The following is a 24,119-nucleotide window of genomic DNA, read 5'->3' on the forward strand; positions in this document are numbered from 1 at the left end:
ACATAGATAGAAAAACATATAGACCAACAGTCATGCCAAATCAAGTTCGCTATACGTATCAGATATCAGGCAGGCAGAGTGTAGTTAGGACATGTATTTGGTCGCATGGAGTGTAGGATTACGGCAATGGTGGCGCCTGAAGATAGTGGCCGACTCGGAATTAAAACCAAATGTATTGTTGTGTTTTCTCATATATATTTATACATATATATTTTTTTATTATACCTTCTTTTGTTTTTGTTTGTTTTAATTAAATGTTCAAAGTAACAATATAATTAATCAACTATTAACGATTTCTTAAGTTTTTGTTCTTGTTTTGTTTCTGTTTTGTTTATTCCTTTGTTGTGTATAGAACGTCTTTCACATCTAATAATGACTTGAATGGTATTCTTTTCAACATTATTATTCATAATTTTGTCTGTTGTTTCTCTATTAAATTCATTTCCCTATTAAGTTACACATATACATATATATATAGATAATAATGTTTAATTATCTGTGGTTTCGTGAACTTTCTGATATACATATAATTACAATTTTATTACTGTAACATTAACGGTAACATAATATTAACAAATTATAAATTAAATAAAATCGGCTGAACCATTTAACATTTTAAACATTTATGATTACGTTAAAAACTTGGTTATGATTGAATAATATGTTTCAATTAGTTGTGTTGGTTTTCTTCGTTTTCGTTTATTTAATATATTAAACAATTAAGTGACCTTCAACTTCATATAAGTATCTGAGAGAAAAACAGAATAGATATAGTAGAATCTAGGTAAACATTTTCTATAAGTATTTAGAAAGCCATTACTATATAGATTTTATAGTTTCGAGTTCGAAAAGATCATAGCTAAGATATCTGGATTCAGTAACAGGAGTGCGATAAGGATAAGGATAAGGGAAACAAAGCTAGGGATTGCAAGTACCTTTCCTAAGGGTAGGATCACCTTTCTTATCATCATCTATTCGCTACTCATGGTCTAGTCATCTGAGCCACGTTAAGGCATTCGTTCATTAGTTAGATCGTTCCTAACTTTGTATGGAGCGAGGGGCACTAGAGGATTGCTTTTTTAGGTTGACAGAGAGGGGCGTTAGGCCTTTTAACTTTATTGCTGCCTTACCGATATGTGTAAAACAAGAAATTGAGAATTCGTTATAACGGAAACATCGGTCGAAGCTTAACCTGATAGTTCGACATGAGTTTTAAAGAATTTTGTTCCTGATTTGGATGTTAGCTCTTTACCGGTGATACAGAACGTGGCATTGTAAGCTTCATTATTTAACACAACTAATAATGCAGGTTGTACATATATTTCGTCGGTATTTATTGGATCTGTACATAATTATTAACATTTACAACACCATAAAGCCGTTTGAATGCATGTGACTAGTGACCAAGTGTGTGTGTGACCTGGTGAGTGTGTTTAAATGACAACCCACATCCAAATTAATTCACAACGTTCAGAAATATGGTAGGAAATGTTGGCTTGATGCTGTTGTTCATGTAGCTAGTTGTTAGCTTCTATTGTTTGCTTGAATAGTTCATGGTTCATCTCTTATGGTACACATTAAGATACTTCGGTAGTAGATGTAGTTGATGTTGATGTTGTTCTTGTACTGGCTGTAGGCGTTTTCTTGTGCTGTTGTTCTGGTTGTTGTTGTTGATGATATTAATTAAACACCGAGAGTACATGTCTAAAAGGGACCATCAAGTCGTAGTTGTGAAGAATTGGTAGAATTGTTGTTGTTGTTGTTGTTATAATAGTCGATATTGTTGTTGTTTCGTGTTGTTGCAAATGTTGTTCAAGTTGTTTTCAGATATAGAATTTGAGGCAGAGTAGAAGTGGCGCAGATTAAAGATTTAAAAGAGAGTGTTTTAAAACAAAAGAAGAGAAAGAGAGAGAGACAACAGAGAAAGAGAGAGAGAGAGATATATATATATAGAATGCAGTGTGATTAAAACATTTATTATTATTTGTATATTTAGTTTAGTTTAGTTAGTTTAATATGACTAAAAAAAGATATTCGACTTGGAAGCTATGTATATCCGGTTACCCGGAGCACAAATGTCCTTTCCGACTGCAAGAATCATCTAAACTCATTGAATATGTGGGTTATTATTATTAAAGTCAACTAGTTGATTTTACAGTCAGGGAGGGCAATGTTCAAAATGTGGCACATTTCATACATGTGTGTATGGGTGATATGAAGATATTGATAACACACACAAGAGCCGTTCACGTCACAAATCGCATGCAAACTGAAATCCATTTAAAGATGGATCGTCCTTCATCTCTAAGATCATTTCATGGAAACCTGGGATCAGAACAGTGCAGTCGGACGTGACAAGTGCCTCGATTTAGAACGGAAACGGCTCGATCTGTTGTACGTACATCCATGCATACGATAATGCGATATGTACCTTGGAAAGTCTCCGTTGAAGACACACGTATAAGTATATACAATTTTGTCAGCACTGAAAAGATTCCATGTGCGAAAATGTAGGGTATGTGGGAGTTGGCATGTAATCAGATGTGTTTCTTCCCCTCACAAGCGGAAAATAAGAGCAGACGACGGATCTGGTTGCGGCCTGGTCTCAGCGTTGTAAAGGGTATTTGGTGGAAAGACTTATATACATATGTCGTATGTTTTGGTGTCTTTGTTTCTTGTAGCCGACTTGCATGCATGTTTTTTTTGTTCTCTTCCAGATTCTGGGGCTCTGAATCTCGCTTGGAGGCCTGTGGGCTATCGGTGAAAAATGTATGCTAAATGTATCACAGCATTATGCTCTCGAACTGCCTAGCATCTCTTATAAGCTATTGTCCTTGTCTAAGTGGCTACTACAATATATTATCGATATACATATATTGTTATACAATATCTCCTACGGAATAGCCGTAATTTGATCAAAACTCAGCCGGTATGAATACAAATAAATAAGAAATGAAACTTAAGGCCGGTATTGTTGGTTATATTTTAGTAAGGTAGAGTATATAGGAATATGGTAATCTTATTTACTTACATTTCAGAAGCATCAATCAGAGAGATATTTAACTTTCTCAAATAGTTAGAAATTCTCAATTGTAGTGTGGGTATGTTGTTTGTATAAGAAAGAAACAAAATGTAACAGCTGTTAAAGATGTTTTGTCTCGAACTTTCAAAAACAAACTGACTGAAACTTTTTCTTTTATTTTTATAGTTTTCTTTTCTGGGTTTTGGTAAACAATTTGGAGAATCAGCAATAATTTCAACGTATCTGCAGTCAATTCGTTTGCAAGTATAATAATTTACTCGTGGTTAAATTCATAAAATTTACATATATACATAACGGGTGTATATATATATTTGAATGACGATTTCAACATTTTCGCCGATTTAATTCATAATCATTCTTCACTCATACTAATATAAGTAGATGGATTTCAAGTCCAAAGTGATTTCAGCAACATACTTCGACGGTTCGACATGATTCGGCAGCCTCCTCTGTCGCACCATTCGCTTAATTTTTTTTGTTTGGTTTCTTTTTTTTTGGTTTTCTATTATTTATTTGTTTCATTATTACTCGTTTCTATTTGGGTTCGAATGTCATCAAGCCGATTCGATATATTCATTAGATCGTTATGTTATTGTATGTTATCAACTAAACAACGATTATGTATTGTATATTGGGTTTGAGTATATTACATTATTATCGAAGCAAAGTGATTTGAATATTATTAAAGGCTTTCACTATAGTTGGGCTTTAAATAATTTGGTTTATTTTTTAGCTACTTTAAAATTCATTAGGAGTTCACCGTCCTGTTCGCATTTTGATTTCGCATATCTGCTTCCGATTATAGCTGTCATCGATTTGGGATTTAACGTTTAATAGGTTTATGTGGCCGCCGGGTTACAGTTTTTTAGGCTTTAGCTTTGCAATGGGTTTAATTCGTTTCGTTTATGCTTTCCAATATAACTTAACTGATCTCATATTAATAAATCCAATTTCGAGTCGAGTTAAATCAATTTCCTTTTATGGGTTAAATGTTATTATCAGTATTATTTGCATTGTTTCATTATATTTAATTATTTTTATATTATGATGACTGACATATCACTGCATGACACATTTTCCCTCTATTTGAGTTTTTAGCTCATTTACTTGCGTTTCTATTTGATTTTTCAGTTCTGTAAAAGAAATTGAGTATGGAAACAGCAATAAATAAGCGTATTTTGTAGAGTAGACTACAAATGTTTGACATGTTAACTGGTATGTATATGTATTCATGAATGCTTTTGTACTGTAACTGGTCTACTGTAGCTGTAACTGTTATGTAAGATATTCACGGGAATTAATTGTAAAGCTTTTTTTAGCGTTCGTATACGAATCGTAAAAATCATAACAAATAAGCAATTACTTGTAGAGAAGTCGTGTTTCTGTTTTCGTCAAAGTAAAAGTCAGACTTATAGGTATAGTAGTAGTTAGATGTTTTATAGAGTGATATAGAGAGATAAGTAATGATAAAGATGTAGAATTCGGTGCGGAGGAAATACACATACATATGCAGTACATGAGCAGTATATATATTTTGCATAAGACTTTGCATTATGTAAAATACATACAGCACTCATATTGAAGGGAAAGAGTAAACGAGAGGGAAAAAGTTATGTATTTGTTTCTTGTCCATTTACCGTAGAAGTTTTTTAGTTATTTTAGGTTTAAAGTTGAGTTTTATTTACTTTTGTTATGAGTGTTTAGTTTAAAAATGCAGTTAAGGACACAAGCACAAGTTTTCTGTTAGTGTTTATTTTTAGATGGAAAATAATAGGCGCTATTAGTATAATAAAAGTGCATTGGGTGAGAATTATGTTTCAAATAATACAGAAAATAATTTGACATGTAATTTTGTAACCCCGGCAGCTAATTTTTCTAACCTAATTAAATTCTCATTTTACAGTGGTCCTAAATTAGTTTTCAATGTTTTATTGTTCCTGTGGTGGGCAAAGCAACACTTGGTTTTTAGGATTCGTCTTATTATGCTGAGTATTGTACAGAACAATTTACAGAGAACAGGCGGTATAGATAAAAGAGCGAGAGTATTCAAAAATTGGTTTTGTTGGTGGTGTGGGAGGCGAAAGAGTAGTTCTCGAATACGAATGTATTACAACAAGATTACCACACAAAAGGAAAATATACGAGCTTACGGATGGTCGCACTTACCTTATTCTAATTAATTGAATAACACAAAACCTAAGTACAATTACGTTGTCTGCTAATACCAATTAATTAATTTCAGTGTTTACCCAGAATTAATATCAACTGATGTATGTAAGTACGTAAATAGAAAAAAGAAACTAACAAAATTGTGTAAGTGCCCCGAGATTTCTCCGGGGCATTCTCATTTACATGGTAATTCGTAACACAAGTTCAGAAACTGAATAAAATGAAATATGTGAATGGTGTGCACACTTGTTATATAATAATGTATTTGACAATGGTTATACTCGTCGTTGCATTACATTTGAAGATTAGATCTTAGACAGAAAGGGTTGCAGTTAGAGTTAGCATTAGAGTTAGGTTAGGGCTTAGATATTATGCGCACATGGAAAAGAGTACAGATAGATAGATAGATAGCTTGGTTAGTGGACAGCAGTTCAGAGAGTTATATTGTATAGTTCGATTGCACTTAGATACGAGAGACACACAGATGCACAAACATAAACACAGTTACTACTTTCGAGCGCCGTAGAGTATTTAGCTGATATTTAATCGGTTTTGGTTCTGGTTTTAGCTGTTAGTCAACATGTTTAGGTATTGTCTGGACTAGGCGCGACTCGGGTGAGCCGCCGGCAAAGTAGTTGGAAACGAAAATAAAGACAACTCAAAAGCGAATACGGTTACGGAAAAGGAGCGATCGAAGGCTCGTCCCATTGGTGGGTAGATTAGCAGTAGACAGATGCCAGTGGCTGAGCAAAAAGTTGACCTGGATCGACAACGACAGCGATAACTTACTTGTAAAATCGTCGAGCTCTTCCTGCTCCGCTTCGGCGGCGAGTTCCTCGGGCGTCTTCTTTTTCCTCATCAGGGGATTGGGCTCTTCTTGGGGCGCCGCCTCCACGATTTCCTCCTTCTTCTTGATGTTGTACTAAATGGTTAGTGGGAATTGGTAGATCAACAGGTTAATTAGATCGGTGGGTGCTGGCTAGAGTCTACTTTCTTATCGGCTAACACTTTTGGCAGCTGCTCCTTGTTGTCTCTCTCCTTTGTAGATCAATCTGACTCCGTTAGGGAGTCGCTCATGAAAAGGACTCCCTACTAGAGTCAATTTGAACTGCGGCAGGAAGTCGTTTTCGCGTAATGTAAGACTAATTCACAGTATTTGCGGAGTTCACAAAGACCCAGCCACTTACCTTATCGCGAATGTCCTGCCTCATCTTCTCGCGCTCCTCCTCCATTTTCCGGTGCTTTTCCTTGCGCCGGTCCTCGGCCTCTTTAATGGCCTCCTGACGCTCCCTCTCCTCCTCCTCTGCCTTTTCCTTGTCGTCGCCATCATCGCCTCCATCACCTCCTACAGCGCCTGTTTAAGAATGACAGAATGAAAGGGTTAGCCGGGGACTTCAAATTGTTCCTCTAGCGGGTACGTATTAAAACCGATTTCGGGAAAGTCTTTTGAAAAATACAGCCTTAGAATCTAAGCAAGTTCCACTTTTGATTAATTCAAAATCGGCCGTGACCAATTTTAGATCGCATTCAAAGCCTGACATTTTGACACACTTGATTAAAAGCCCGTCCAGCAGCTTGACTCATTATCGCCCGCCGGGTTATCAGTTCGAGTGTTTAACGTTTCTATTTCCATTTCCATTTCCCATTCTATTTCCATTCCACATTGCCACTGTCAGTGACAGGGGAAACGGTTGGGAACGCGATTAGTTGGGATTTAGGCACAGCCCAGTCTGGAAGCAGAAGCGCGGAAGTGTGCCAACGTATTAGCGACGACCTTTGCCATTCCGACCTTCGAGGAGCGAAACAAGGCCCGGTGCCTTCGGCAGAGACAGTGGACTGTGGCGGGCTTATTTCAGTTTGAGCCGCCACGGAACTAGCAATTCGAGGAATATGCTTTCGAGAGTATTGACCATCTTGTGGGTGGCTGGCCTCGCCCGCGGCCAGGACAGCCTTTCCACCACGTCCAAGATGGCCAGGGTGGAGAACGACTTGCTGCATTTCTCCTACAAGCTGGAGCAGTACCTGGACACCAGCAAGCAGCCCTGCCAGGACTTCTACAGCTACGTCTGCTCGCGGAGTGCCAACCTCAGCCAGACGGGTCGGCAGCGGGTCCAGAGCTTCCTCAAGCAGGCGGACAACGAGCAGCTGATGGACATGGAGGTGCAGCTCGTGAACTTCTTCAGGTCCTGCGAAATTGGGCGCGGCATAGAGGCGCTCAAGGGCTCGCAGCTATTCAGGCTCAGCGGGGGCTGGCCCGCCCTGGAGCCACTCAAGGCCAACGCCAGTCAGCGGACCAACCAAACCCAGAGCTGGCTGGCGCTGCTCGGGCACTTCCACGAGATGGGGGCGCCCTACTTCTTCGAGACGGTGGTCACCATGCAGTCGAACAAGCGCCTGGTTGTGCTCCAGCCCGACACCACGCGGCGCAACACTCTGAGGAAGTTCGAGCAGCGCGTGAGCGAGGTCCTCCAGAGCTTTGGGATCGAACAGAGCCGCGCCCACGTGGCCGCCCTCGAGGTGCTCAGCCTGGAGCGCAGTCGGCGGGAGATAGTCAAGGCGGAACACATCGAGGACCAGGTCCAGTTCAGCTACGGCAACTTCAAGCGCAGCGCCTTCGGGAACGCCTCGCTGCCCAGACTGGACTGGGATGGCTACTTCAGGAAGTTCCTGGGCGGCAAAACGCCTCAGCCCGGCGACACGGTCGTGGTCAAACAACTGCCCAGACTGGTCGACTACTTGGTGCTGCTCCAGAACACCAGCATGGTGCGACTGCTCAACTGGATCTGGACGGACTACTTGATGGGTGCGTATACTGAGTAGTTACGGACTTCGTTCAGATTTCCGTTGGAATAATGAGCCTATGACTCTAACTGTTATTATGGAATAGCCATCAGTTCATTCTACGTAGACTTAAGTCTCTCAAAAATATCGAACGAGGAAGTGTTCTAATCTGAACTCGAGGATCTCTTGAACTAGTGAAAATAGAGTGAAAAGAGTTGTTAAGCCAAGTGTGTGAGTTGAGTTAAAGTAGATTTTGTATACCGTTCATTAGTTAACATTTTCTGTCGATCTCTTCTGAAGAACTTTCGTTAGGTTATATCCTTCTGCTATTAAAGTGTGAGGCTAAAATAAAACAACCGCAAAGTCGTTATATGAAGAGTGCTCCGCATGTTACTAAAAATCTATTTTCATATTTGACAAAAAAAAAAGTGAACGAGATGTCCCACTTTTATTTTTTATTTCCTGATTGGTCATCTTCTACGCTGTGCTTGATAATCAGCAAATCTTCCATATTAATTACGAATGTCTATATAATCGATTAATAGGCTTTCACTTACCATTTCGATTTAGTAAGTTCCTACAATCGGGTTGATTCGATTTGAAATATTTTTGTAAGTCGGAGTGAGTGAATGATAGTTAACAAGTAATTGTAATGCTTAAATGAAACCTTCGCAAAGCTAATTTTTTTGTGTGAAGCTTCCCTTACACGCAGTATTCAAAGACATTCCCTTCTTTTCAGATATCGCCGATACCGACTGTCACCAGCTGGCGGAAACCTATGCCGGCGATCTCTACGCTCACGTTGTGCAGCGAGTCACAGCGGATCGGGTGGAACTGGCCCAGATGTACTCAGCGCTGGGGAAGGCCTACGCGGATCAGCTGGCCGGCAGTGTCTGGGTCGACGAGATCTCCCGGCAGAACTCGCAGCACTTCCTGGGCAGCGTCATCCACCTAACCCTGGACGGAGACGAGCAACTGGCCTCCGCCTACCGCTCGACCTTGCTGGGCCGCCGGAACCTGTACCGCAACCTGGAGAAGCTGCGTCAGTTCCAGCGCCGGCGGCAACCGGCCTCACAGTCCTCGCAGCAGGTGCGCCAGTTCGCCCAGGAGTTCGCCACGGTCAGTGGCCTGCTCGACCAGCGCAACCTGAGTACGCCACTGAACTACCTGCTGCTCGGGGAGTTCTTCTCGCGGAGTCTGGTGACCGCGGGGAGCAGCTCCCGCACTCCGGGCGCCTGGCGGAGTCTGGACTCGGAGCGGCGCTTCGGCGTCTTCCAGGAGTGCACCGCCGGCCAGGCGGACACCAACGACCTCCTCCTGCAGCTGCTGGCCCAAGGGCAGGCGCTGAGTGGCTTCAAGCAGGCGCTGCCTCCCCGGTCGCCGCTGCACGAGAGGATCGAGAGGCTCCTGGCCGCCGGCAGGACGAAGATGTCGCTGCAGAAGCTCTTCTTCGTGGGCAGCCTGCTCGCCGACTGCCGCTCCGAGCTGGGAGCTCTGCAGCAGGACCGGAAACGGCAGGTGACCCACGCCGCGCTGCGCAACTCGCGGGAGTTCGCCGAGGCATTCCAGTGCCGTCCCGGTGATGCCCTCTTCGCCCCCCGCAGTGGTGCAATCCCCTCTAGCATCGGACCGCCGGACCTTGAACTTTCTGCTGCCGCCAGCGCTGGTGTTAAAAATCGATAGGCCAGGCCTGCAACCACTCGAGGTCTCCCCCTTAAGCCCCCATCGATTGATTTTTCCCGTCCCAGTTGCACCAGCACCTAGTGCCAGCATATGCTCGCGGATGGGCTGTGTTACGTATGGCCGATTGAGGTGAAAAGGAATAAACGAAAGCGAATCGCTGTTCGCTGGCAAAGACTTACATGGGACACAGATTCGGAAAGAGTGACAGCGTTTGTGTGTTGTGGCGAGTTGAGTAGTAGTAGTTTGGTGGAGTGGTGGCAGTGTTTTGTTCAGAGGGAGTAGTCGAAGTCAAGGAGTCCGCCACCGGAAATCGAAAGGCAGTGTTGGTTGAAAGGCAGACTGTGGTTTAGACCTGAGTTGGGCTTCATACCAATGAAATTCATGATTTCAGGGCGCTCTTGGCCTCTGCTATCTGTCCGTCGTGGAGCTCTCTGGTCTGGTCTCAGTCCCCGTCACCGTCTCCGTCTTCGTTTTCGTCTCCGCCTCCGTTAGCGAGTGGATGTGGATGCAACCGTTGCCGCGGCCGACGCTGGCACTACTGGCACGTCTCGGCCTCAGCCAGGAGCTGCAACTCTGACACACTGACTCGGCCGCAGTCGCGGTGGCGACGAGGGTGGCGGTGGCCCTTCCAGTGGCGTCGTTGCCATGGCCGCTTCGATCGATCCAAGCGGCTGCCCGAAGTGCAGTGCGAGCGCGACCACGAGTGCCCACGAACTGAGTGCAGGAAGCCAAAGACGCCGCGACAGGCGGAGCGAACTTCAGCCGCAGGAGTGCGAACCCGGAGTAGGAGTGCTGGCAGTCCTGGCGCGGCCTTTTATGTCCTGGCGCCGTGCAGGCTGCCGCAGTCGCGTCGCAGTCGACGCCGACGTCGGACGAGCCGAGATTTCAGCGCCCCCGAGTCCTGCGCCTGCGCACTTGCCAGCGGACTTGAGTCCCGTTCTGGTCCTGGCTCTGATTTCGGCGATGCTGGCAGGAGCAGCGAGCCAGCTTCTCTGCCCGCTCCAATGGGTGCTATGGAGTGGCGACAGAGACGCAGCACCGCTGCCGCCGACGGCGACGGCGCAGAATCGCGATTTCCATGCTCGCTGCTCGCTGCTCGCTGCTCTTGAGCGCTTCCCGGGCTCATGGGGCGGATGGGGAACGTCGTCGGGGATGACGGATGGGATGACCACACTCGGCTCTTCTCTCGCGGCGCTCCGTCTCTCTCGCTTGGCGGGTGCAAAAGGCATCGCACATTAAATTGAATTTATAGTCATCAATTTGGCGAATGGCTTTGTGAATGAACTTTTTAGGGTGACTGTGACTTGATTTGCAGACGCATTTATTGTTTTCATAAATTAGTCAACGCATTTTATAATAAAAATTGATTTGCCGAAATGGTGTCAAATAGCCGACACTCCCAGCAGGAGGAACAGAAGCCAGGAGCAGGAGCAGGAGAGGACCGCTTTTATGGGACTTTCGTAATTTGCTTTATGAACTTTATGAACTTTACGAACTTCCCCTTTGCTTTATGTGTGCTGATCACCCACTCCCACACCCACCAAGTGGCGAATGCGATTGTGCCTGTTATGGACATAACTTGGCCCTCAAAGTTGATGGCCAAAACCCCTTAAAACTCGACTCCAGTTGCAGATTCAAGATGGCCCCTGAATAAGTGCACAATTCAATTAAAAACTAATCAAGCCTATTGTAATGCAATTATCATGCCGACATAATTAACACCGCTCGGGCAAGACGCACTTCTTCTCCGACAGTGGCCCGGCATTCCTGGCCCTCCGTTCCTCTTTATTTTCTATTGCTGCTCCCCACTAATGGAAATGGCAATGGAAATGGACAACCCGTTAGCGAGGGCCATTGATGGCCCTTTAAGGCTGCGGAAGCTTTCAATTTGCATGAGAAATGTTCCTGACAGCCCGAAAAATCTGTCGGCCAGTCCGTACAAATTGGTTGTTGGTTCTTGGGGTTTCTTGCCTCCATTCATTTCATTTTTTGCCGTTAAAAGCTTTACTTTTCGCTGCGTGTCATGGGCGAAATGAGGGTACTTAATACCTATCTGCCACGAGGAGCTGGGCCGGGTTAGGCTTGAGCCCGGCCAGGGGATCGGATGGCTATGGGGGATGAGGAATGAGGGATGAGGGATGGCCCTCCCCCACAATACATCAGAAAGTGTTTGGCAGAAGTCATAAGTCTGATATACGAGCCGCAGCCCTCGGATAAACCCTAGAGTGCGTTTTATTGCTTCGGCTGCTGTTTTGAATACCAACACGTCAGCGCGACCGGATGATGACGACGTGGCGAGGCCAGGGCGCAAATGGAACGCGGACGAGCCCAAGGAGGACCCACGGAGCCAGCGTAATTGTCTTACCCACAGCCATAAGTATAGGGCTAAGCCCCAACCTAGGCGGATGGCAGGGTCTGTGCCGGAGGATGTGGCTGCGGATGCTGGTCGGGTGACATTTATTCGACTTAATACACACGCTCGTCGAGGAATACTACATTACACTTCCATTTCCATTTTTATTGTGACAGAGGCCAACCCCGCACTCCCATTTGTGTATATGGGTATGGAAATGGGGGGAGGGGCGGAGCTCGCTCATTTGTGTCAAGTATTTTTTTCACCCTCGTCCCCTTTGACTAGGCTGCGTAATTTTTTGCTGCCTTCTCCGTAAGGAGTTGGTGAAAGGGCACGAACGACAAATTATTTTCTTGCTTAATCCGGTTCAAGCCCGCTGAGCTTCCCTGGACCCCGAAACCGCCACCGTCTTTTACGCATCTGGGTCAAAGGGACGGCTGCGTGCAAATGGCAGGAAAAGGAAGAGGACGGAGGTTGATCAGGAATCCCGAGGCATGTGTGCGACTACGTGCGACTTCCAAGGAGACACTGGCTTAATCGCTGAACCGGAGGCATGCCATACGCCTTCCTGCTAATGTTTTCATTGTCATTGTCGCTGATAGCAACTACCACACTCCGCCCGTAATTATAATTTAACAGCCTCAAAGGGCCCGATATTTACTTATGACTGCGATGTGCTCAAGTGAGAAGGCGTGGGCGTGTGCAAGTGTTTTGTGTGTGAAATTAAGCCGACGCTGCGCCTTTGGCTGCTCGGACCATCTTGGCTGGACGGACTCTTCGCGCTCAGGGCTCTTGGGCGGACGGAGGCATTTCACCGCCTGCACACGACCCTTTCTTATAATGCCACTTCCACCCGGAGACCCTTTGCAGGCACGTTAGGAATGCGACGTCATGCCAGCAAACGGCAAAATTTGTCAAAAATGCACAGCTTCGCATCGTGTGGGCTGAAGGCCGGACAGCCGCATGCAAATATTTTGGTCTGTACTCGGCTCAGGGATATTTAAGGAATTTTTAATATACATAATTTATTCCCGGATCCTAGCAACGTTACTCCTCATCCACCCGAGCCACGCAAGCCAACCAGCAATACGTGAATTAGCATCTGAACTCTGTCTTTTCCAGTGGCTTGAAACTAATATCAAAGGGGTTGCACAACACCTTATGGTGTTACATATCTTGGCAGGTGCGTCGGTCAGTTGAAAATGGCAGTTATTCCCGATTTAAACTGATTGTACGAGTATACCATAACCATATATTCCATTTAAAGGAATATATTGTAGTACTCACATGTGTCAAAATGTCTGCTTATCAGTGTGGATTATCATAGTAGCGAGTGTAAGGTGTTTGGTCGACATTTTATAAACAACTCTGTACACTTAACTTTTGAAGACTTAACTGGGGCATATCAAGAGATTACAAACAGGTATGTGTATATTACAAGTTATATTTCGTTTTGGGTATGCGATTGGTTTTTCTTTAGTTGTCTATGTTGTTTTTAATAATTTATATACTTTATACTTATACTTTACCTCATTGTAAATTCGTAGTATATAGGTAGTAGTTGTAGTTGAGTTGTAATTAGAGTAGTTATAGTAGAATAGTAGAAGATGTAAGTAGTTTTGTAGTTAGTATGGTTCCATATTGGTTTAAGTAGTACATAGCAGTAGAAGAAGTAGTTCGATAGTAGAGTAGTAGTAGAAGAAGTAGATAAAAAACGTTTTAAAAAAACAATTTTCGCAGAAAGCAAGAGTTTGAGTGTAACGACTAAAAGAGTATATTTTGTATCAAATCAAAAATAAATTAACTGTCTCTAAGTAAATAAAATCAGAGAACGCAACTCAATGCTAATTATACTCAATTCTAGACAACAGAGTTCTTGAATTGATGTTGTAGTTAACGTGTTTTAACCAAACGAAATCAAGTTGTGCGGAAATTGTTCGATAAGTGTGGCGCCATCTTTTGGGTCGAAATTATTAGTTCCCAAGTTTTAATTCACTTCCAAATCAAGTTATGTGCTTCTGAGTTGTCAGCGCGTAAATTTTGTGGAAATTTAATTTTTGCAGTCTAAGCATTTTTAAACGTATTTTGACGTTGCCAAGTTTTCCCCAAGGTGCACTTTCCACCCACTTTTTTCCTGGGTATACAAAATAATCCGAACGAAAAGCGCTTTGATGCAACTATTTTTATTTACTGTATGATTATCTATCTTTAAGGCGTGCGTTTGCAAATAGAATCTGGGGTAGCGTGATAAGCTGAGTTACTGAGCGGAATACAAGGAATTATCCTGAAAAAACGGATGCTTATCATGAGACTGGTGTTGATTGTAATTTGGAATTTGGAATTTCGGAAATAGATATTAATTATGTGATGCCATCCATTTATAACTGATTCTAGTGGAAATGCATGTCCAATACTTATGGTGGACGCTGTGAGTTGCATCAAGACTAAGGCATACGAGATATATTAATGGACTTAGTAACGTTAAATAATAAGGTAAGTAGAGAAATTACCGCCTGCAGCATCTGTCGAGCGTGTGGTCGGGGAAGTAGAGGAAAAGTTTTATTAATATTACTATCTGTTTTGATTCATTGTGACGCTTTATGAACTGGAATTCGAAGTTGCAAGTTGTGTGTGAGTAAATAGTAGCATTACTGCGAGTGTGTATAGGTATATATAATGATAGAAGAAGTTGGATAAGTACGTAAAAAGTCGCATGGAAGCTAGCTAAAAATGTGGCTGGGATCGCTGGGAATTGCCGCCGGCGGATTCTGGATTTTAATTAGAATGACAGGAACGGCTCGAACGGCCAGATGAAGGAACCCGACCAGTTAATTTTTAGCTTGTTCAAGTTCAATTCCATTAGGGAGGTAGTTGGGGTCATGGGTCATGAGTGCTCGGGGGATCGGGGATTGGCTTGGGCGTGGCATTCATGTAAATAGGCGAGTACTAAATAAAGAGCGGAAAGAAAGTCGAGGGTTGGTAGTCAGGAAGAAATTGTAATAGAAGAAATTGAATTGTGTTTTCTGTATGTTTTTTATCGGTGCGATGGCAGCTGTGTTCTTTGTTGGCTTTTGTTGCTCGAGGTGTATTTGTTGTTTCTGTAGACTTTTTGCTGTTAGGGGAGGCGGATTGGGTGGGATGGGATGGGAAGGGGGTGGTGGTAGGTCTGGATATGGATATGGAAGGGAAGTGAGTGGGGCAGGGGTAGAAAAGCGGAGATATTCCTCAGATTGCTGTGCACTTGGGAGTCGTTCTGTGTGTTTGACTGGGTGTGTTTGTCAAGCTCTTGTGTTCGTGTGTTTTACAATGAGGTAAAGTTCGGCTGTGAAGGCATTGTAGGAGTGAACAAATATATTTTATTCTTGTTTTGTTTTTGGTGTGTGGCTGGGAGGGACTTTCTTTCGGGTGGATTTTTGTCGTATGATCTGTACTTAGGTTAAATAAATTACGATAACAATAATATATCCGAAGGACATGAAAATATCTAGCTGAGTTAGGACAAACAGCAATGCTTAGTGTTATGACTTATGATTAAATTTCAACACAAAATGATGTTCAATTGAAAAGAAAATGAGTTACGTTAGTACTGTTGGTTCATTTGCGTTAAAAATATTGGTTTATAGTAAGTTGTTAGACAATTACAATATGTTTTTATTTAGCAGTGATTCCGAAAATTTTGATTGTCAGGGCTTTTAACTTGTAGCGTTCTTTATTAGTTTTAAAATGTGTTTAACAAATAACACCGCAAAAATCTACCCAGAAATCTGTTTGTAAAAATTTTATTATACTTTACTCAAATTAGTTGAATTATTTAATTTAATTATTTTATTAGATTTGAAAAGTGAATAAATACAATCAAATTCGTTTATGTTTATGTGCAAGATCTAAATATTTTTAAAAAATATATTTCCTGTGTGGATTGATATTGAATATTTCTGTTACATAGTAGTTTCATCATATTGAGAGGTTGAAAGCAAATATGGGCTCTTGGTTTTGTGGATTATATGTATTGTGCAAGGCTAAGCTTAAGTAAAACTATTTTAAAATACTTTTATATGGAAAACTTTTGTTTAGTTTCAATCTTGAACGGGTCTAGGGTATACTATTCATAAATTTTAATCATGTATTCATGCTTCATTGCCAATCAATAAAACCTGGGTCTCCATTCAAAACAGATACAAAAGCGGTGAACTGTAAACTAAATAGGTAGTGCCATAAAAACAATGCTTATTCTATTAAATATTAAGTTGTTGGTAATGTATGCTTTGAAATTTTAAAAAGTTTAGATCTTTGTTTCAAAAATGTATGAAAGGTAGATTGGGGGTGGGGGTGACAGAAACTTACGCACTTTATTTATTGGACATTCAGGTGGATTTTTTTGAACGCTTACCTGAAAATAAAAGACGATGTTAATAAATATACATCATTCAACGCATCAAAAATAAAAGAACGAGTGCAGCCGAAAGTTAAAATAAAATGTTAGTATAAAGTGTGTCTTAAGTGATGAACAAAGCAATTTTTCTCTCGAGTAAAGTGTTCTACCCCCAACCTAGGCCAGCTTAGTTATAACAAATCCATAACTTATCCTTACGTAAGACAGGCAATAGTAATAAAGGCTAAGGCGAGCTCAAATAAATTGTCTGATTGCGAGTGCGAATGGCTTGACAATGGAAACGCATTAGCTAGCTTTGCCTCCAGCCCCCCACCGCGCACAAGTCAGGAGCAGAGTCGCAATCTAGATCCGGAAAATATGTTTTTCATGGAAAAGCGTTGGAAAACCTTTTGCTCTACAATTGACATGTGAAGCTGGCGAACGGGAACTAAGCTGAGCCATTTCTGTGCGCCAACATTCCCGACCATGAATTTAATGGGTTTATTTTATTTCGCTTTCATCACTCAGCCGCATTTTATGGCGAAAATTAAGTAACCGCCTTGCTGCACCATTGAGGACTTTAAGCAGTCGGCGATGAGGGAGGGGGGTGGTGAAGCTCGCAGCCAAAGGACTCAAGTGTGAGATTCGGAAACAGGGAGAGTGGAGTATCCGAAACATAGTATCTTGGTAACTGGCCCACGTGGGGAAGTGTGCAAGTGCCCACGCAATCGCTCTCTACATGAGTATGACTTGATTTGGTTTTTCGAGTTTTACGCCCATGCTAATAGCGTTTTCATGTTTCTCGAACGTGGCCAGGCCTCGTCACTGCCAGACTTGACGGCCTAATGGCCAACCGCACTAACCGCAATCTCGAGTTGAGCCGCAGCTGACATCCTGGCAGACAGGACGGCAGAGTGATTGAGTCGCCCGGCTCGGATTCTTCTCCAGCTGGAGCCTGGGCAGGGGAGTGTGACAAATTCAACATCAATCTACACAATTAACTGTATCAATTTGTCGGAACCACTTTCCTGCGCATTCGTGCAGAATTTCTGCGTTCGATAAGAGACCCGGTAATGTGCTCTGCTCAGCCAAGCTCAGCTGCAACTTGGAGGCTCTGGGATGGGATGAGGATGAGGATGAGGATGGGGCAGAGCCTTGAAATGGCACTGCAGCGTGCTTGCAAATTGAACGAGATTACTGCCGTAGGTAGGGGTAAGTAGAGGCACATTATGTCACAGGGGGTGCTCCATGTAAATGCTCCGCCTAGAATGGGCTCGCATGTTGTCGGTTGATAAGCATTTCAACTTAAATATTCTCGCCCTCGCCTTCGCTCTTTTCTCTTTCTAAAAGCATTCAATGATTTTCCGAGCGATTGCACAGCCGCTGATTAAACAGCAGGGGCAATGGGAACCCAATGACTTTACCTAATGCCTAGGAGGGGGTGGAGATGCGGATGCGGATGCCAATGCGGATGCGGATGCGGACGAGGAAGGCGGAAGGCGGAAGGGACAGGACCTTGGTGTGTATCTAAAAGCGTTGGCCACTTTCATGTGTGGTAATTTTTGTCGCTGCGCAGCAGCTTGAAAATGAATTATGTATACCCCCACATCCTATCAATGTGTATTGATCGGGTGCCAAAAATAAAATGCTCGAGGGTGACGACTCGGAGCCGGGGTTTCCGGTGCGACTTACCTTTAACGGCACTTAATTGGTTTCCAACCATTTGCTTAGCTATGAAGGCCGCCATCTCCGGGCTGTCGCTCTAGGGGCGTGGCTCCTGTGGGTCCTTCTGGGGGTCCTCCGCTCGAGGCAATGCACTTGCGGTCCGCGCTGGCCTTACGTCCTCTTCCTACGTAAGCTGAAAGCGGCGGAGCAAAGAGAAAATAGCAAATTAATTTGGTGTGTGGCAGGACAAAGGAGTGGCTGGGGGATGGGGATGGCTGCCCCGCCCAGTCACCTGCGCCGCCTGATACTTTAAGCCGCTTATCTCAAATGCCTTAAGTCGAACTGGCCGCCATCCTGCCCTTCAGGACCCGACATTTCACTCCGAGCGAACGTGCGCGGCTCCCACTGTCATCAGTACCAGTTCATGACTTGTCCCCAGTCCCCGTTTCAGTGACATCTGCATTGATTGCCCTGCCCCTCCAGTTTGGGGGTGTCCTGGTGGTGTACTCAATTCGGGAAATCTAATAACTCGGCTCGGTCTTCTAGCACAATAATGCCGTAATGAATGTGGGCTCCGTGTCCTCCAGCCAAAATTTTCAATTTTATTAACGCCGCGGGCTGGGGAGCAACAGCAGGACCTCGCCAACAGACTATCCTCTGCTGCTGCTGGCTGTGTCTGTCCCTTTGTAACCATGTATTAATATTTGCGCAAATTGGGCTAACGAACTTAAGCCGAAGGCGGCAACTTGTTTCTGGGTAGCTGCGCAAATTAAAACAACACCAGCAAACGAGCAACGAAATTAGTTTGACATAAAAACGGACGGACGGACGGGCAAACTCCGGGCAGTGGCAGATAGAGCCCGTATTTCGCCGCTGGCTTGGTGATCCGCCTTCATTTCCCGTCCGAGCTAATGAATTAAGCTGATGCTGCAGAGACCTCTCTGTCGGTCCATTTTCGGGCCCTATAGCTGGCAGCCGTGACAGGCAGTCAGTCAGTCAGTCAGTCAGTCAGTCGGCAAACAGCTGAATTGTTTATTGGCCTGGGCATTTGCAGTTTGGAACATTCACTTTAATCCCCAGCATCGCGGGACGGGGACAGACGCCCAACTCGGTCGAAAATGAATCGGGCAAAGGGGTTCGTGGGCCGGAACGTACGGCAAGGACGAACATACCTGACTTAATATATGTAAATAGAAGCGAAAATTTATGGCATTCGTGCCTAGAATTTTATGGTCGGCTGGCCAAAGGTGTGGTCCCAACCAAAACAAGGAACTCTTCTTATCCCTATACAACTATACGAATAAACAACCCAAGTTGACCCGAAGACCGCTCAGCTGGCTATCTAATTACATTTGAAGTTTTCTATAACGGGCCCGAATAAGAAAGCCAAAGCCAATAAACACGCAAATAAGCTATGTTCGACTCGACCCGTGTATATTTTGTTGCCTGACTCCAGCCCAATACCACACCCACGCTCATGACCATTTGGCCCGGCTAGAAAAGGGTCAGCGAGTATCAAGAAAGATGGCTTAGCTAAGTATCAAGTATGCGCAGAGTTGGCATTAAGCCATTTGTCCTTTTCTTGTGAAAGTGGCCAGCTGTGGGGCGTCTGAATCGAAGAGACTTAAATTGAATCTCCTATTCTTTTGAGCAATCCTAAGGGTTGTATAATGAGCTTGGAGCTTTTCACTGCCGCCAAGAACTCTACGCGTGAAAATGTGCAAAATGCGGAAAAACTTTGCACAAATATTTGACGTAAAATGCGTAAAAGTTTGGAGCATACTTGGCGCATACTTTGGACACTTTTCGGATTGGTTGGGCCACTCACTTACCTGGTCTGAGTTCAGCAAGTATTCCTTTCAGATTCCCGCTGGATTCCCGATTCCTGTGTGTGCGGATTTTGTTGTTGAAGGAGCAAAGTTCGGAGATAGTCTGCGTTAAAGTGTTTTTGTTTTAAAGAAATCCACAGAGAAGAGCGTGCATTAGGCGGACAGGGTTCCTGAAAGGCAAGCAGAGACACGGAAGTCATGAGATAACGATCCACAGTCCAGAGTTTTCATATCGATTCGGGGGCATTCGGTTGCCCCGACCTACAATCTACTGGCCTGGCGCTAATTTAAAAATAGCGGACACACTCCCCCAGGGGTCGCATTGTGCCGATGTTGCTCTTGTCGTCGCTGTTATTGTGCTGCCGTGCCACTGCTTTGTTGCTTTTATCGATATTTCTTTATTAGGGTTTCTTTTATGGGAGCGTGCACGTAAGTGCCTTTATGCCCGTGGAGGGAAAGGGTCGGACGGTGGAGGCGTGGAGACGGGGAGGCGGGTGCCGCAAACAAACAAGATTTTTACGTAACGCGCGCAGCAAACAAATTCGATTGAATTTCGAGTGCTGTGCACGCCAGGCCGTATTCTTTTGCCGTCTGCCCGTGTTTCGTTTTTTCACTAATGCTGATTACATAAAGCTGCGCTCGCACTAGAGCACTCAGTCAACTGGTCGAGCAATTGAATTAGCTCGATAGAATAGATTCTTTTAATCAATTTAGATTTTCATTCGTGCTCGTGGCCCTTTCGTCGACTTTTGAATACCACGATGGGCCAGTATCGACATACGTATACGTGATATGTGCACAAGGCCCTATATACACGCTCACTCGCTCAACTCCGCACTCGGCTGCTGGTGAGTGTGTGCTTAGTACTTTTGCTTGTTTTTCCACTGTTCACCTAGGCCGTCGCTATGTTTTATTCGGCGCTTCTTACTTCATGCTATGTTCGCACTCTTCTGCACGCCACTGCCGAGTTCCCTACATGGAAAACTCGGCTCGGCGCCGCGGCACCGCTTTCGAGCGGCCGACGTCGACGCCGACTGCGACGTCTGCGGCCCGAAATCCAATAAAAAACCCGCCGGGGGGACGAGCTTTGGCCCCTTCCGGAATCCTACGTGCTCGTGCTTGAGTGTTTTCTCCGTTCGGCCGCCCGAGTGGAAACGAGTGGAACAAGGACTTAGATAGGGACAACAACACTGGGGGCCCGTTTGCGGGAAAAGCGCTCAAGGCGCAAAAGCCTGCTCTTGTTGCTGTAGGGCTGTAAGGACTATGAGTACCTCCACCCACATGCCCCATGTCCAATGTCCTGCCTTTATGTAACGCCAGTTGGCTTCCTGCCTCCCACTGCCACTAATAATATATTTATCTGCTGCTACTTTTTGTCTGTTACATAATTCGATTCCCCCCCCTCCCTAAGCGTTCTCTAAGCGTTCTCTCTGCTTTCTCCCCCCTCTCTTTCACTCTCTCGCTTTCTCCCTCTCTTGACTTTTTGACTTTGAAATCAGCAACCGAAAGCGCTGCCTACATTTGTGCGCTGGCGCCTGCGCCGAATGCGCGGGAGATACGATATTGATTCGTGCCACTAGTCGTATGCGTAATGCTGTAATTTCGTCAACTGATAAGACGCTCGTTCTGCCGTATGGGGCCTGTGCTAACGAGTCATTATCATCGCCACTCGGAGCCTTTGCCATTGCCATTGCCTTTGCACACATCAGCACCAGCAGCCTTTGTTCGCTTGTCAGTTGCCATTCCAGTTTGTTTGCACATGTAGAGTCGACAAAGGGAAGGCAGAAAAGCAGGAAGGCAGGAAGGCAGCATCGGAAGCGCAGAGCTTTAAAGGAGGAAATTGCCAAGTTCTGGCCACGTCCGCTCATCCGCTCGTCCGCTCGTCCGTCGGCCCCAGCCGTGACAAGTGCATCAATGGCCCCGGGCAGCGGGGCTGTCTTACTAAAAATAAGTCTCCAGACTTCTAATTAGTGCGACACAAATCCATGCCACTGGCGGGCTCTATTGTTTTCCACTCAATCAATTATAGTTTCTTAGCGATTCGCCAGACTGCCCGTGGTACGTGAGTGTGGTGGCTATGTGGTCTTCCTTTCTTCATCCGGCGCCATCCGCTGGCTTATATACCAATCAATTATGTTCCAGCTAGCTGTGGCTGCGCAGCGCGATATAACTTTTCCGCCAAATTGCTTATTACTTCTGGCTCCGCAGAGCGACGCTCCTTGCTTAGGATGACAGTCACGTCCTGGCCACCAGGGCATTGCTGTCGCTGGGGTAATGGTCCACTGGCTATTAGGCTTGGTCGTGGGTCGTCGATGGTCGTGGGTCGAGGGGCGAGGGGCGAGGGGCGAACAGCGCGAAAAAACTAGACGTGGCCGGAGAATGTGGGACTCGGCGATTTCATGCACTGCCTACCTAAAACAGTCGAGGGCACGGATAACTACAAAACTTAGGTATTTTCCCTGTTGGCAATGCACGCGGCACTCGGCAATGTCACACTGATTGCTACTCGACGGCGACGCATGTATACAAACCGAAAAAGTTCGCTCTGCTGGCTCTGCTCCTGCTGGCTGAAACTACATTAACTGCCGAAAACGCCAAACTGTTAGCCAGTGTAAAATTTGTGGCAACAACACGACGGAGAGAGCCTCCCCATCGCAGAGAGAACGATGGCGAGTGTGCCCACTTCTGTCAGTTTTGACAGTTGACCCCCAAACCAGGCGAAAGCTTGCTCCCCGAAAGCTTTCAGCCAAATTGTTGGCTAATAACAACTTTCCCTTTGGGCCCAGCGAACGCGTCCTGGGCGTGAGCGTATCCGTCTGTCTGCTAGACGAGAGCTACGCCCCCACCCATGTTTGTATCTACTTACAGGCTTACATAAGCCTCGCAGTCTGGTAGTCTGGTAAACAAATTGCTTCATGTGCGGATAGACCTCGCACGGATACGGAAACGGCGACAGGTTATCCTTCGCTAATTTCTGGCCATGTGTGCTCTGTCTCCTTTGTGGCGCTTACGCACCAGCCGGATGATATTGAGTGATAACAGCTAATGCCCGGATTGTTTGCCGATCCGCAGGATCTCCTCCTGCCGGATGAGCTCGAATTTAGCGGAGAGGGAGCTCCAACGACGATTCCACTGGGTGTGTGGCTGTGTGCTTGCGAGAGCCGAAGGAGCAATTTATATACATTATTTAATTAAGGCATACACGTCATCATGTGGTGTCGGATGCCATTATTTTGATTAAAATCAAACCCATTTCGCTTTATGCCACCTGCTCAGGTGTTTACTTCGTCACATGCCGGGAATTATTCCTGATTAAGCCCCTCGTTTCGCTTTTTTCTTCCTTCCGCTGTTTAACAGAGGAATTCGCGTTGCCGCTTTTCATAGCCTATTTGCTTGTTATGATTATTTTTGGCGCTGTTTTTCGACATTCGCTCCCTCTGTCATCAGTCGACCCGTCGGCAGGCAAATTGGCCACATTTGGCGCACGGCAGACCCTAATGACTGCCTGGAGACCCTTTCGCCTGGAGATTTCCTCAGCGTGCTAAACGGGAATGCGGTCGTACTTAGTGAGATGGACGCAAAAATTGAGATACCCTTTGGGGCCAATTGGAGGGAAATTGATAGAAATTTTCATTGGCCAGGCATTCTCAAAGACATTTTTATTTTCACCCGGCTAAAAGGGAGCTTAAACGGGTCTTTATAGAGCCGAAGGTAATATTCTTCAGTCGATATTTGCTATAGGAACTTCAAAACTGGATTGGACTCTAGTGAAAGTCTTGGCACTTCCTCTCTGCATTTCAACGAGGACATTTCTGAAGGCAGAAGGAAGAAGTTTTGTATTAATCATCTGGAACTTGGCAGTCGCATTCTTTCTTGTTCATTATGAATTGCCATCTGCAAAATGAAGTTAATAAGTCCCCTGTCACAAATAATGATATTGAACACCCGCCGTCCAATGCAGCAGCACTCCCCTCCTGCCTACCGCACCGATGTTCAGCACGGTCGTTTTCAATCAATGGGGATTCAACAGCAGCCGCCGCAAAGATGACAACTCAACTTCTCTTCACTTCAGGCACAGACATTGTCATTTCGGGCCCGGCAAAAGCACAAGCTCCCTGCCTCCTGGCCTGAGATGCGGGGTGCGGGTATAAGCCGAGGGGAAGTGGTGGCTTTGGGGCGGATGACTGGCAGAGTGGCTAAATTTAAAACGGTTTCATGTTGTGA

General features: G+C 44.9%; 2 protein-coding genes across 11 annotated transcripts; one reads left to right on the top strand and one right to left on the bottom strand.

Moving 5' to 3' along the window:
- Window positions 1-175: 175 nt before the first annotated feature.
- On the bottom strand, window positions 176-22,512 carry LOC108042239 (complexin). 10 transcript variants are annotated; one of them, XM_017120424.2, is made up of 8 exons: window positions 22,427-22,512; window positions 19,899-20,065; window positions 18,094-18,259; window positions 14,540-14,551; window positions 6,400-6,557; window positions 6,002-6,134; window positions 3,032-4,176; window positions 176-1,704 (listed from the first exon to the last, which is right to left on the bottom strand). In XM_017120424.2, the coding sequence occupies exons 3-7, from the start codon at window positions 18,146-18,148 to the stop codon at window positions 4,103-4,105; spliced, it is 432 nt and encodes a 143-aa protein (XP_016975913.1). In that variant the 5' UTR covers window positions 18,149-18,259; window positions 19,899-20,065; window positions 22,427-22,512; the 3' UTR covers window positions 176-1,704; window positions 3,032-4,102. The 10 variants fall into 10 exon arrangements, with proteins under 10 accessions (XP_016975913.1, XP_016975910.1, XP_016975911.1 ...); XM_017120421.2 differs by lacking the exon at window positions 22,427-22,512 and adding an exon at window positions 22,308-22,402; XM_017120422.2 differs by lacking the exon at window positions 22,427-22,512 and adding an exon at window positions 20,824-20,918.
- LOC108042238 lies at window positions 6,895-9,854 on the top strand. Its single transcript, XM_017120420.2, has 2 exons — window positions 6,895-8,015; window positions 8,733-9,854. The coding sequence occupies exons 1-2, from the start codon at window positions 7,103-7,105 to the stop codon at window positions 9,674-9,676; spliced, it is 1,857 nt and encodes a 618-aa protein (XP_016975909.2). The 5' UTR covers window positions 6,895-7,102; the 3' UTR covers window positions 9,677-9,854.
- Window positions 22,513-24,119: the final 1,607 nt, after the last annotated feature.

This window comes from Drosophila rhopaloa, unplaced genomic scaffold (genome assembly GCF_018152115.1).
Source record: "Drosophila rhopaloa isolate 14029-0021.01 unplaced genomic scaffold, ASM1815211v1 contig_155, whole genome shotgun sequence".
NCBI lineage: Eukaryota > Metazoa > Arthropoda > Insecta > Diptera > Drosophilidae > Drosophila > Drosophila rhopaloa.

Bases quoted from the DNA above. Each gene is read 5' to 3' on its own strand.
- LOC108042238 (XM_017120420.2), top strand. From the start codon at position 7,103: ATGCTTTCGAGAGTATTGACCATCTTGTGGGTGGCTGGCCTCGCCCGC. The intron at 8,016-8,732 runs GTGCGTATACTG...CCTTCTTTTCAG, and splicing joins CTGGACGGACTACTTGATGG to ATATCGCCGATACCGACTGT.
- LOC108042239 (XM_017120424.2), bottom strand. From the start codon at position 18,148: ATGGCGGCCTTCATAGCTAAGCAAATGGTTGGAAACCAATTAAGTGCC. The intron at 6,135-6,399 runs GTAAGTGGCTGG...CTAACCATTTAG, and splicing joins GGCAGGACATTCGCGATAAG to TACAACATCAAGAAGAAGGA. The intron at 4,177-6,001 runs GTAAGTTATCGC...TTTCTTTTACAG, and splicing joins AGAGCTCGACGATTTTACAA to AACTGAAAAATCAAATAGAA.